This window comes from Varanus komodoensis, unplaced genomic scaffold (genome assembly GCF_004798865.1).
Source record: "Varanus komodoensis strain SLA01 unplaced genomic scaffold, ASM479886v1 scaffold11, whole genome shotgun sequence".
In the NCBI taxonomy this organism is placed as follows: domain Eukaryota; kingdom Metazoa; phylum Chordata; class Lepidosauria; order Squamata; family Varanidae; genus Varanus; species Varanus komodoensis.
In genome coordinates, this window is record NW_025335317.1 from 33,382,572 (window position 1) to 33,397,197 (window position 14,626).

The 14,626-nt window shown below is 41.7% G+C and overlaps 1 protein-coding gene across 1 annotated transcript in view; it reads right to left on the reverse strand.

The window, feature by feature from the left end:
* Nucleotides 1-14,626, reverse strand: part of CACNA1G (calcium voltage-gated channel subunit alpha1 G) — a 385,442-nt gene that overhangs the window by 33,782 nt on the left and 337,034 nt on the right. Inside the window, exon 26 of the mRNA XM_044420034.1 lies at nucleotides 8,538-8,689. Within this exon, the coding sequence (XP_044275969.1) occupies nucleotides 8,538-8,689 (152 nt within the window). The remainder of the gene's footprint in view (nucleotides 1-8,537; nucleotides 8,690-14,626) is intronic.

Sequence of the window (14,626 nt, forward strand, 5' to 3'; positions counted from 1 at the left end):
TGTAAAGCTTCCTCAGACAGCCATTTTGGTTTCTTGCATTTCTTTTTCTTTGGGATGGTTTTAGTTGCTACCTCTTGTACAATGTTGTGAACCTCCGTCCATAGTTCTTCAGGCACTCTGTCTATCAGATCTAATTCCTTAAATCTATTTGTCACCTCTACTGTATATTCATCAGGGATATGATTTAGGTCATACCTGAGTGGCCTAGTGCTTTCCCCTACTTTCTTCAACTTAAGTCTAAATTTTGCAACCAGAAGCTCATGACGTGAGCCACAGTCAGCTCCTGGCCTTGTTTTTACTGTCTGTATAGAGCTTCTCCATCTTTGGCTGCAGAGCACATAGTCAATCTGATTTCTGTATTGACCGTCTGGTGATGTCCATGTGTAGAGTCGTCTCTTGGGTTGTTGGAAAAGAGTGTTTGCTATGTCCATCATATTCTCTTGACAAAATTCTACCAGCCTCTGCCCTGCTTCATTTTGTACTCCAAGCTCTGTGCAAATGCTGTCTGTCTGCACTGTACTGCTTTCAGTGGCTCTATATCCCCGTCCCCCTGAACATGCTTTGGCAACTGGCATTGAATATCTGGATCAACATCCCCCTGAAAGCTAAGCAGTGTAGACAAAAGCTGTGCTTGGGTGCACAATTCAGTGCACATCCTATTTAAGCAGTGGCTTGTGATCCGTACAATGATGGGTGTGTGGAATCCTGGAACTTGTTACTTGAATGCCCAGTGCTGGTGTAACAGGCACCCATTACTGTCTAACTACAGAACAAGATTACCTAACTGCTCATGTAAAAAGCAACAATACATTGTTTCTCTGTGGTTCATAACCAGCACATGGGCTGTTGTGCAATGCCAGACAGAAGGCACAGCACAGCTCCAACAGCATATTCCAGTATGAAGTAACTGGATCATATCTCAGCTTCTCACAATATTTACGAGACAAACCAGTCCTCTGGGTCATGCATGCCCACTTTAAACATTGCCTTCCTACCGTCTTTTTTATTGTTTTTACTGGCCTTGTAATCCCTGGTTTACAGGCTCATTGCATGAAGCAATCCCCAAATTAGACATTCAGGTAATGTCTAGCTTCAATAATGGTTTCTCCTTTACTTCTGTATTGCATTTATGACCTCTCAAAGAAGTAGGGAATAAAAATAAGCAAAGTATAAGGATTGGCAACCATTTTGCTCTAACTGTCATAAGCAAGTGATTTGGCAGTTTATTGTACGCAGTTGTTATTATAATTTGAATCTGATCCTAAAAATGGGAGTTTGGCATACTGATATACCAAGGACCTGCAGCTTAGCCAAACTGCTGAATCACCACAGTAGAAATAAAGAGGCACGGGTTTTCGTCCCATGGCATAATAAATCCTTGGGACTGCAGAACAAATTGGGCAATTACCTAATGCAGTAGTGAGGTCAAACCAGGATAGGGTTGCAGGATTTGATTTAGGGCTGATCGACATGAAGGGTTTTTTATTGGCATTGTGATCCATGGCCTGGCAGCTCATCACATAACATGTCCCTCAATCTGTCCTCCCCATGCGAGCCTACCGGCACAGTCACCACCGGTGCCATGTTCATCATCAGCATTTATACTCTGCTTAAACTGGCTCTGATATCAGTCTGCAATAGAGATGATTAGTACAATAAGGTCCAGTTGGGGTGAAATGGTACACATGATGCCCCAGAGGCCAAGGGACAATGAAGTCCCTGCCAGACCACAGTGAGGGTTGTCTGCAGGCCAAGCGGACTGCCCTGACAAGCTTCCTCCAGCCACTTTCTACTTCATGATGAATCATCCTGAAAATAATGTATGGTGGCTTGCTTATTTGTTAATCCTTGTTACTCCTGATAGATGATCATCCACTCTGGCCTTGCCGTGGCTTGTTTCCCCCTTAGGGCTTCTGCCCACTCCTGATAGGTGCCCATGGGCCTTTGCAGCTGACTCTACTAACGAGTGCATTTTTGTAGTTTGTTTTTATCATTGGGGAGACTGGTACACATTTAACTTTATTCTGGCTTGTCTCTGGGGGAGATTTTTGCAAATCTGCTACAGCACAGAATTACTTTACTCTAGTGCAGTTACTGCAATTTAACAGATTTGTATAAATCTCTTTGATATTTTTCAGTCAAATTTCTGCAAGCCTATCCAAGTCATTAAATACATGTACATATATCCAAAATATTAAATATATACATTTTTTCCTGAAGGAGATAGTTAGGGGATTTGTAAATTTGTACCAATCCCCCTGAAGTTGGAAAAAAAGTAATGTTAAATTTGTGCAAAGCTTCCCAAAGGTGGAAAAAGTGTCACTGTGTAAGGAAGCAACAGTTCCTTTGCTCCAAGGGAGAGTGAATTGATTACTGTCATTTCAAGATGTAACAGAGAAGGTAACATCACTAGTAAGATTGCAAGGCGAGGTTGGCAGGGTTTTCACCACTCTTGTCAGGTAGCTTTGTTGTCATTTTAAAAACCAACACTGAAGTGCCTCTGCCAGATTTTGACTTCATGATAAGCCATTCTGAGAACAAGACCCCTGACTAACCCTTCTCTAAGCTACAGGTTCCCAGGGTGGTTCATTTGCAAAAAAAAAAAAAAAAAAAAAAATTACCCACAATGGGAAAGCTGTTGTGGTTTGGACATCATGCTAAACGATCCTGCAACCAGAGTGACAACCCATTGTAGGTTGGTGTGATATGCGAACCAGCTCTCTGTGTGGCAGCAGGAAGGTCTGCCATCCAAGCTTTGGTGGTGGAAGGAGCAAAAAGGAGGTGTCCCAGGGGTATCCTGCAAGTGGATGGATGGAGATCCATAGGATCCAAAGTGCTCCTGTTCTCCTGATAAGTCCCCAGAGCAACTGGAGGGGAAAGTTCAAAAATTAGCCAAGCAGGATGTTCAAAAATTAGCCACGCAATCCTCATATTCATTCTTTTGCCTCTCCGGTTGCTGCAGCTTATGCCATTAAAATTAGTGCCAAAGCCCATCTTACACAAGATCCTCAAATTAACCATGCAGCTAAGCAAGCACTAGCAAATTAAAATAGTGTTAACGGTCCCCTCCAGCATCTCTGAGTCTCTCCAACACTAGCTATTCAATGTCAGAGGGGAATTGGCCAGGGAGGCCTCCCTGAGGGCAGGCAATCTAAAGTTGGGGAGCCACAACAGAACAGACCATGGCCACTCTTTCGCTTCTTCCAATAGAGAGATACAGATTTGAAGCCCTGAGTGGCACAGAGGAAAATGTATTTTCCCTCAGATACTCCAGTGGAGCCATTCTATTTAAGGCATCAGAGATAAAGATCTAAGACAGCACTCTGCGCTAGATGTGAAAACAGAATGACATCCCGCAAAGCTCCCTCAAAAGAGGATGTAGTACGTTCTCTCTGGTTTGCGCTGGTTCCAAGTCTTGCTGCTGCTTTTGGGATTAGCTGTAAATGCCAGGCTTTTCTTACACTCACAGAGCACGTTAGTGTAACCTATGGCCCACCACAGTCTGAAGTGTAGTGGCTAGGTGCCCATGAAGGGAAAAAGAGATGGACCATGCAAAGCTAGAAAATGACTCTCTTTACCATTGAAAACATCAGAGTAAGAGCATACCATCAAGGAGGACCCTTAACTGCAAACTGGGCACAATCTACAGTTGCACAAGCGTTTGTATAAGCATTGGTGCACTGGTGTGTGCCCATCCCATCCCGCTTGTGCTATTCTGGCAGTATATCCTGGACTTTTTCAGGGCTGCTATATCACAGCTGTTTTAGGTGCCGAGATTTTCTCCTGGTATGTGCTAAGTACCTGCATGTGCTAAGCCTGCAGTATTGCTCTGTGACTGGGCGAGTGGCTTCAGATGGCTGGTGGGGTTGCAGGGGGATGAGGAAAGACGTGCCTTCTGGGGCTTCAGCAAATGGCCGCAACTAGCAGATACTTCGGTTGCTTCTCCACATCCCTTGTCTCCCCTTCCCCGCACCCAAGTCTTTGAGTTGAGAATACCCTCACAGTGTTCTCTGCCCCCCTGAAAAATAATTCATGATGTCTTTCCAGACCTTCCTGATTGTCTCCTTTGTCTCTCTGGCTCAAGGAACAACTCGCTGAAACACATGACTACTCAGAAAAAAATCAGATTCTCTTCAATGGCCTTAAAGAGTAATACAAGAGTAATAGACACTGATTCCAATTGAGCTAACTTGTAGGAATGTCTGTGCGAGAGCGGGCTTTCGGATTGGAGGGGCTGGGGCTGGTCCGGCTAGCATTCCCCCATGGCGGTCGAGAGGACAAGAGCAAGCAGCACCCCCTTGCTCTTCCTCCAAGATTTTTGTGAGGCGGCAGCAAGAACTGTCCATTTTTGTTTTCCTTTTAAAAAATATCTCCGCTCTCCCCCCCTTTGCCTAATTGAGCTAAAAGGAAAGACAAAAAGAAAAGAACCTTAACAGGCCATTTCCTGCACTCGTCCCCTTTCCAGCTTCTCTGCCACAAGCTGGCATTTTCAAATATGCTGTATTCATTAGCATGTGCTGCAACTGTGAGAAATGCATTTCCTATTAATATTGCAACCATATTGTCTCATAGACAGAGGGGCTCTAGAGTAGCCCTCTCCATTTTTTTAGGGTTACTTCAGCAACCGCCTCGTCAGAGGCCAAGCACCTATTCCCAGGCTGATTAGTCTGCCCACCCTCAACACCTTGCTCTTTCTAGAACAAACTTCAGTTCGTTAGCCCTCTCCATTGTTTCCAGGCAACCAGTGAGGTACTTCACTGCATTCGGAAGAAAAGGAGATACATAATTGGATGTCATCAGTACAGTAGGTTTTTCTTTACTTTCAATGAGATTTCTTTCCTTCTTTCTTTCTTCCCTTTCCGATCAGTGGAAGCCCCAGGGTGTGGCTGTAGGATCATATGTTTAAAAAAAACCACACACACACTACATCTTGCTGTAGGGTAATAATCTTTATCGTCACCCCACAGCTTTAGTCAATTGATGACTCATAATTGTTTTAAGCTCATAATTTATCCACTGTCCTGTATGAGCTCCAGCGCTGTTGTTTTATTTATTTATTTATTTTATTTTATTTATTTATTAAAACATTTTTATGCCGCCTCATTCGCCGAAGCCTCAGGGCGGCTTACAACAATAATTGTTTTGAATTTTTTATTTACTGGAGTGTTTTTACCTGCACGCTGGAGGCCCCTGTAAGAGACCCTAATTGGGTCACAAGGTTGATATAGAGAAATACAGTTAATGAAATACTTTTAACCTCATGGTGGTTGTCATAAGTTTGCTTATTGTGGACTTGCTTGCTTGTCAAGAGTTGTTATTCTGACTTGCACGTCACCTGCCACCTCTTGCACATTGCTTTCTACTTTTCCAGGTGTGAAGTTCCCAGCTGTTGCACCTGGTGCCAGAACACATAAAGCCACTTGAAAAGGGATTGGAATCCCGGTCCTCCAAGGAAGATTTATTAGTTCAGCTATTGTCTGGCAGACATGAGTTCGCTTACAGGCTATTCAATGAGCGATAGCTGAACTCTATTGAATATTGCTTAAGTTAAAGAGGAATAGGATTAATTTGCTCCAGAAATCCCTTCCAGCCTGTCTTGTGGTATTTTAGTGCCCTAGGCAAAGCTGTATGTGGCGCCTTTCGGGCAGAGAGGCTGCCTGCCCCACTGCCCCCTCCACCAACCCTGCCTCAGCAAATCTTTTTGTATTAAAATCAGTGATCCTATTAAAAAGATATGCTGCACTTTCAAATGTTAGAGCACTTTATGAAAAGGTAACTTTGAAAGGAAAGGAAATTAAGCAAGAAATAATGTTCCCTGGTAACATCAGAAATTGAAGGTAGTTCTCCTGAACTTATATTTCTGTAGCAATTTTCATGCCTTATTGTGAGGCTGCCTTTAGATGGAGTGCTAAAACATGGTTTATGGTTCTGCGGTGAGTCATAGGTTTGTGTGCTCCCATTCTCTCCTTTGCATGCAAGGTGAGAGATTTCGAGGCACACCATCACAACCACTTTTCATTCGATTGGTCCACAGGAAACATATTAATTAATTATGAATTATTATTGTACAGTTATTAATTAACTGTACCAACCAGTTAATTAATAAAAAAGTATATCAAATTAGGATCAAACTGCTTCAATATCTAGTTTAATTATGGTAACAGACTGTGAGTAGAAGATTCCCAAGAAAAATGGAAGGCAGCCTTAACAAACCAACCTTTTATGCGTGAAATATCTATGTACTTAAGTGAATTAAAATTTTGGAATGATAGTCATCATTTGACAAAAATAAAATGGTTAACAAGTTTAATGAAATTAAGTGCCACTATGCATATGAGAATTTTGTAATAATTACAAAATTTCTTCTGTATGGTGTTTGTCAAAAAGAACCTGTGGGCAAAGGAAGGAAGGAAGGAAGGAAGGAAGGAAGGAAGGAGCAGAAATGGTGCAAAAACTGAGCGCTAGAGTACAACAAAGCTTTTCTAGACAAGGCTGTAAATCTGCTATATCATCTTTCAGTTTTGTCACAAAATTCAGATCTCAGCACTATATAAACATCTTCCCCACTTTTTCAGTCTATAACTTCTAGGCTTCAATAAGGTATAGCAAAATACTACAATTACATTAGTGAGGAAATGTGTCTTGCCTCTTTTTCCACAAATAATACTGCACATTTAAAAGGGGAGAAAAAGGAACTGCAAACGTGCTGTTTAAAACTGAAGGGCAACTGGAGGGTGACACTGTCCTCTAAAGAACCCAGAGATAATTGTGACTAAGGAATGGCAAGCACACGCACAATTCCTTGTGTAGAAAAGCTCCGTGTCTTTTAGCAAAACAACTGAGCATTAACTCAAACTGGGATCTTTTAACACTTTTTCTCCCTGGCAAACTAATCTCTGTGCGAAAGCCTTTTCCAAATTATCCTTTGTTAACCTTTTAAAAAACTATACTGAAGCTGTCTTCCCAGATCACACATAGGTTTTTAATCCCTTTTCTTTTAATTGCTGCCAAGAAAACACTGGCAAAGATGTGCATCTTATAGGCCCATTCCTGAGTCCTGGTTCTGTCAGTTTCAGTGTCAGAGAAAAACTAAACATTAGCTCAAGAAAGGATGAAACGGGCTGACCTTTGCTTAGGCTGATAACCTTTGCTGTTCCTGTCATTTGCTGCTGACAAGAACTCAAGAAACCTAGCAAGTACAAGGGAGTTTTACAGGAATCATGCATTTCATGTTGTAAACCTATGATCTAACTGAAGATATGGAAAATGGAGATAATGATTTTTTTTTTTTTACTGTTGCCAAAAAGCCAGATGGCTTGGGATTTAAAGACATTATGTTTTTGGTGTTCAGGATCTGTACCTACCCAGAGGGCATTTTCTTGTAGGAATTAACATGTTGCATATGCTTAGATTATAAAGTGTGGCAGTATTATGCAAGTGAACATGTGCAGAGGACCACAATCTTTATGAAATCTGATGCAAACTAATCTACTAACTTTTTATGATACAATTTTCAGCTCAAAACACGTGCACACACACAAACACATGGCATTAAAATGCAGATTTTAGAGTCAGATGTTTAGAAATGCATCTTTCATAAGAAAATGTGTATTTAAATATGGCTTTATGGGTTTTTTAAAAAGGCAAATTAATGCAGAAATGACATGGAATTAATGTATGAATGAGGACATATTAAATTTGCATACAGATGTGCATTTACACATATTAATATACAGGTTCAAACCAGGGCAATAGGTGGGAAGAAAAGATTTTCTCTTTTAGATCAGCAATTGGTATACAAATTAAGCTACTTACAGTACTATTTGATGTGTAAAAGTACTTAGATGCTGACAAATTAAGACTTATTGGTCCCAATTCATCTTTAGTCACATCCAACTTGGCTGCAAAATTACTAATGGCCTTGGATAGGGATGGGCATTACCATCTGCTCCCAGCCTTTTTATCATGGCTTAGAAATGTGTTGCACATTGCAATGTTCATTTCCAATACTCTAGAGCAGAGGCTGGGCAACTTGTGGCCCTCCTGACCTACTGGTTCTGGCAATGTTGGCTGGGGTTTGGGTTAGACTGAACCTTTGCCAAGCATCTTCCTCAGCATCCAAAGGAAGAATCACCAGAGCAATTTTTTCTCATCCTTATGAGGGTTCATCATGCTGGACTATTAATTTGTTTGTTTTGGAATAAATCCACAGTTATTGTTTGCATATCAAAATGCTCTTTCTTTCTTTCTGACAAGGCACAGTAAACAATTTCATTCCTTAATTTAATATTAGGGGTGCTATCTTTTCAAAAGATCTCTCTTGGGTATTTCTTGTATTTCAAAACCGCTTGGTTATCTACAGTTCTGTGACTGCTTTCACTGACAAAGCTGGGTGGAAATAAGTCTCTTGTATCATCATTTTTGCTCCTCCAGCATGGCGACATGGCTGGGCATCTCTGTTTCTCTTTAATTCCTTCTTGGAGGGATGATAATGTTTGCCAACTGCCTTCAGCAACTATCAATACTTTCCATCCTACCTTGGGCTGCTGGTAGTGCTCCATGGCCATGGTGATGACGTTGAGCCCAATTACACCTGTGATGAATAAATCCAGGTAGTGGGTGGTGCACATTTGGTGAATTAGAAGTCGAAAGCGAGAATAATCAGAGTAGTAGGGTTTACACTGTGCTTCTGGAAAGGAAAAGAATGGAAAGGCAGATCAGGTAGTGTCTCCTTTTCTTAAGATCAAAATTCCCCAGTTGATGCATTTAAATTCATTATGCTAAGGCTTTTTGCAAAGAATGGGTGGGAGGAAGGAGATTACATGTTACCATCATTAATGCATATCAAAGCTACAAAATCATGTATCTGTTTAAGCAGCTGCAGTAAAACATGCACAACAGCCAGGCTTTCAGGATTAGAGATAAGGTAAGTACAGAATGGAAACAAGTCAAGTTCCAAGATAATTTTTAATGTAAATGTTCCTGTGTAAATATAATATTAAGTATACACTTCAAAAAGCATATAAAAACACAACTCCTATGAGAATTGAAAGGATGTGGTCAATGATCTCAGGGTTTCTATTAACAGTGGCTTGAAGCAAGCTTAAATGGGGTACAGGCCCACATTTGTTTCCCCCAGGAGCCTGGGGAAGAGAGCAAGTCTTGGTGCAAGCTGGAGACAATCCGCAAAGGCATTTGACAGGGAGAAACAGAGCAATACAAGCCTGCCTTTAAAGGTTTTCCATTTTGAGGGAGGGTGTGTAGGTCAAGTAATGTTTGCTTGCCTGTGGATATATGTTCAATTATACATGTCCAATACAGTGCTCGCCTAACTTGGAATCTTGCGAACGTAAAGTATATGGCTAGCATATATGTGAGTGTGATTGAATCAAAGGGTGACATGCTCCGGTCAAGGGATAAGATGGCAAAATTTCTGAAGTTTGCAATTGGGCAAGCAATGTAGAGTCTTAAGATTAAATACTGAACCTTAAAAAGAACAAATAGGCATATATTAGTGGAGCTTTTGTTTAAACAAATGAATTTACAGCATTTTGAAGTGTGTGGCAGAATGGTGGAAGCAGGGGGTGACCTGGTACCTTAAACTTGTCAGGGCTTTGAAAGCAATTCATGCGATGATGTGGGTGGTCAGAATTTCTGTCTAGGAAATGCATGGTCTCCCATTTATGTGTCATTGCCTAAGTACAGATGTTCCTGCTAGTTTCTTATGCTTGGCTGTTCCAGGAATGACACTTATGCTTTAGGCCCCAAATGTTCCCACAGATAAACCCATTCACACACCTAATCTCTAATGAGGAAATGCCAAGCCTGAGTCTATAATTCAGGGGAATTTTCAAAGAGGCATTATAATGTAGCACAGAATGAAAAGGGCTGTCCGGAAGATGTCAGAGTATAATAATATGCCCATAATTAGATGATCAACTGCTTATGAAAATTATTGAGCCAAGAGAATTGAATAGCGTGGTATTTAACAACCTTGAACAAATACAGGGCTTATCCACTGTTCTAAATAAAAATGTGAGGATGACGAAGGATGGGGATCAGTGATCTCCAGGAAAAGCTAATTTTTATTTGAAGGCTTTTTTGCAGGGAGCCTTCTCAGATCTGCATTTATCCGTCAGGCCTAGCCTTGGTGCTGCAGGAGCAGGCGTGTGCCTCTTCCCTCCACCTAGGCACTCCGAACAGTGTGGTGGCACACATTCTTTCCATGAAGATTCATATGCTCAGTGGCTCAGTTGAGCCATTTTGACTGAAGGGGTGGGGTATAAATCTAATAATTTAATAACTATGTGGCCTCAAAACCTAGAGCTGGAAGAATCACCTGAGTTGGGCTCAGATTTGTGCAACAGGGCCTCTCCAAGCCACAGGTTACCTTCAGTGTGTTACTTTGGAAGGGCATGCGCCTGTTCCTCCCATGTGAAATGATCATTTGGCATGATGCCGAGCACCCGGGCCACTATAGGCTTAATCACAGATTACACCACACATTTCTTGCCTTGTTACAGGAAACATCCAAATCTTCCCTTCACCATTCACAGACCACAATGTTTGAGAAATAGAGAAAATGAACTTCATGAGTCAGGAACTTCTCCTACAGGTTTTGGTCAAGTGATCCCAAACATTTGCTCCAACACTTCAAAGTAATGGGCAGCACTGATAGTTAGATTTGGAGCTGCCACTGTATGGGAAATCTGATCCTGAATGCCATGGAATAATACTGAAGAAAAGACATAGAAAAATGAATTTTGATGCCAAATTTATTCAGCATTTCTAAACAAAAAACGGTAGACAGGTTGACTCACAACTTTCAAATTCTGCATCAATATCCATAGAAACTAAGCTATCGCAATGACATTATGCAAAACTATGAAGAGGAAATTAACTAAAATGTTTGAATAAAATTAAGTTATGAACAGGGGCCCTGGCTATGAACCAAGTTATAATTTCAAACAGAAACCCCATTCAAATTTGCTGATCTCCTATTGTTGAATGCTGATCCATAATTCACATCCAAGCAGGAAAATGTCACCATTTCTGCCTTTTCTTTCAGAGGATTTATTTATGAATAATTACATTGAAATCCAAGGGTTCAGTTATGACTGGCAGATTAATTCCAAACCCCACACAATAACAAGAGTCTGATAAGATACAGCAGGGATTTTTTTACAGAGATAGTAAACTGTTACCTGCATAGCAACAAAGCATGTGGCAACATAACCTTATAAGCAGGGCTGCTCATTTTCCAGTATGCATACCGTGGGTGAAGACAGATGTAACATTTAAGGAAAAGCCATCGCAGGTTGTTCACCTGTGGCGGGAATCCAAACCATTTCACAATTTGCATAACAGGTGTGCATTCTATCCTGAAATACCATTACTCTTGTCCTTCTGACATGATGCAGGTAGGCTGATGGCCTTCCTTCCACAGTGCCATATTTGTTTATCTGTTTTACAGCTATCCATTCCCACGTTAGAATACATATATCAAAAGGAAACAAAGGTGCATCACTTTTTCAGGAACTGCTGAAATTTCAGACAGCTTTTGCTGCCATCTGCAGAACTGTCCCACCCTCATAGCTCAACTCTAGCACAAAAGAGAATTTTGGGACTGCTTATAAACAAGCCCCATGTTTCTATAGATTGTAACGTCTGTCTTCACCCTATATCCGTGACTATAAATCTAAGTGTTGATTCAAAGACACACTCTCCTTTAGCTAATTTTTAAACTGGTGTCAGATAAATAAATCTCTAGGGTCATTTTTGTAAGCGTTTTGGTTTCTGTCAGTAACTTTATTATTAATATGGCACTTTGTCAGCCTTGCTTCTAAGTCCTGCTAACCACCACCTTTCCCATGCGTGGCATGCTAGTCATGCATATTAGTGGAAATTACACCTTTTACCTTGAAATGAACCACAAACAGTAACACCATGCTTCCCGTGGGCTTTAGATTAACAGCTACTGCATTTAGGTGGGCAGGGAACATTCTTGTGAATAAAAGCATCATTTTTCTTGCTGGTGTTATAAAGATGGTATGTAAATATTGTTTCTTAGAAGTCCTATCTACACTGGAAGTCCGTGCCCCCCTATGAAGCAGCATTGCTTGTATCTGTAAATATAGGAGAAGTACCAACATCTTGGGAAATACAGACATCTGTTCAAGTCCAGGGTGATGAATCATCACACACAGTAACACAATACCACAAATACTGCTACAATACAGCAGGGTTAAGAACAAAAGGAACACCGCAATTGGTTGGAGAAGTCTTGGACAAAAATAGAGAACATCCAGCTTGACACAAAGAGCTGGGCTGATGTCAGATTCCAGTGAGCACTTGATCTAGTGGTGTTGGGGCCCCTGCTGCCACTGTGCCCCCTTGCCCAGCGAAGTTACCCTCTTGCTCGCCAAAGCCCCCCCCCAGTCCCCCAAATGCCAGCTAGCAAGCCAAATCCCCCCTCTCACCTGCCCGTTCATTCACTCAGCCACTCACCCATTGCTGCCCCCAAAGCCTGCCTGCCTTCAGAGATGTTTATTTTTCACTTGGAGATTTGGCTCCTCCATTTTCCACAATGGGCTCTTCTGGCAAGGCAGGCAGATGGGTGAGCCTGGTCGTGCATGATGGTAGAAGTTTTTTAAACCTATGTTTTGAGTAGCACTGATCTGAACCAATCGGACTCTGCCGTTAGGGGCGGGGTAGATGACCAATAAAGGCACACAGTGGTCTTTAAGTCTTCATTGGCTGAATGGTGACCTGCACCAGCAGGGGGTTGGACCTGATGGCCTTTGTGGCCCCTTCCAACTCTATTATTCTATGATTGTATGATTCTATGAATGGTCCCAATGCAGTATCCGATTGGCTCCAATTGCTGCTGCTCGAAATGTACTTGCTTGTTTGCTTGCTTGCTCTCAAACCATCTTTTCCAATGTGATGGTGAGGGGCCTGCATGCTTGGCCATGGCAGTTGCTTTTGCCAGCAGGGCCGACCAGGTGGGTGAGTGCGTGGGGAGGAAGAGCGTGGCAGGCAGGGGCCCTTCAGAGCCTCCTGACTGGCAGGATCTATCCTGTATGTCCATCTGCATGTATGTGAGAGAAGGAAAATGGCAGGATAAGAAAGCTAGAAAATCCAGAGATGCAACGACCAAAAAAGCCTCACGACTACACACCAGGCATTGGCAAGGAGCGCCGATTTTAAATCAAGCTGCTTTATGAGGTCAGAGTAAGAAAGGAGGAGTGGCTTTACATTCATTCATTTGAGACTAGTACTGAATCCATCAGAAAACAGAATCTAGGCAAATAATGGTGCTTCAGATATTAAATGGAAAAGCACCTCTTCATGCCTCTTCATGCTGCCATCCTCAATTTACCTGTGGTTGCTCTATTCAGACATCCTTTTTATGCTAATGGCAATAGAGCTTAAAGTATTGTCCATCTTCCGCCCACAGTCACATGGCATATTATAAATGGAAGCATCCATGTATAATACAGCAGAAGGTGGGAGGAAATGTGATAACGATTACTGGGTATTGGCCAGGATATTGTCTGCAAGAATGCACACCATGTCAGAACAGTAATGCTCTCACAGCCTCCATCCTGGCCTGCAGTGATCGGCAATCTGAGGGAGCAAACATGCCCACCAAAACCTCCTCATATTCACAACCTGGGCAAGACATAGCCTGACGTGGGCAAGATATCCCTGGTTTACTTCAAATTCAAGGAAATGATGCTTTGAAGTGATCTGGTGTGGCAGCTGTAACCAACTGTCTAATAGGGTTGGCATTTATGTACCATTTTGAATGACATCTGAAGCCGCCTAGTCTGATATAACGTTTCATGAACGAGGGTCAAAGATTCCCCCAAGCCCACACAGAATGGATGAGAGGCCAGGGATACATCACTCACTGAGCAGCTGGATTTACAATCTGTCCAGAGAATATTAAGTCCAAAGTGATGTGCATGGGAGTGATGTTGACATTTAAACAAGTGGTTTTATTAGTCGTATCAGTGAATGGCATTTTTTTTTTAAAGGAAAAGCGTAAAATGGAAAATGGTTAAATTATTCCCATTGAGAATCTTCCAGCTGTGATAGACAGCATGTCCTAAAATAAAATCTCCACTCTATACCAGAAAGCAACACAGACAACACAAACAAATAACGCTTTCCCTGTTCACAAGGCAAGATTCGTAAAATGCAAAAGAAAATAGATGTCCTCGGTTACAGAAATTTTGCAGAGTATGGTATTGTTATTGGTATCCCATCCTTACACATGCGTAAGAGGTTTAGGAAAAGATCCTCTCTGTTCTTTCAGAGCAGTGAGTATCTCGCTATGTTTTACAATGCTAATACCAGTATGAAGAAACAACAAAGGATATACAAAGCACAAGTCTGAACATCAGGGATAAAAAAGGGCAAACTATGAAGTTCTTTCTTGGCTGGCATTGGAAAATGGTCCATTTGGAATTAGTGCAATGCATACAAAACCAAACATAACAAAACACACAAATGTATACCTAAGATGTGTTCAAGATCATAAGCACACTGAAATTACAAGACCTAGGAGATGCTCTTCTAGCCCTTGTCCAAGGACTGGTCTCCTAGCCCAAACAGAGAG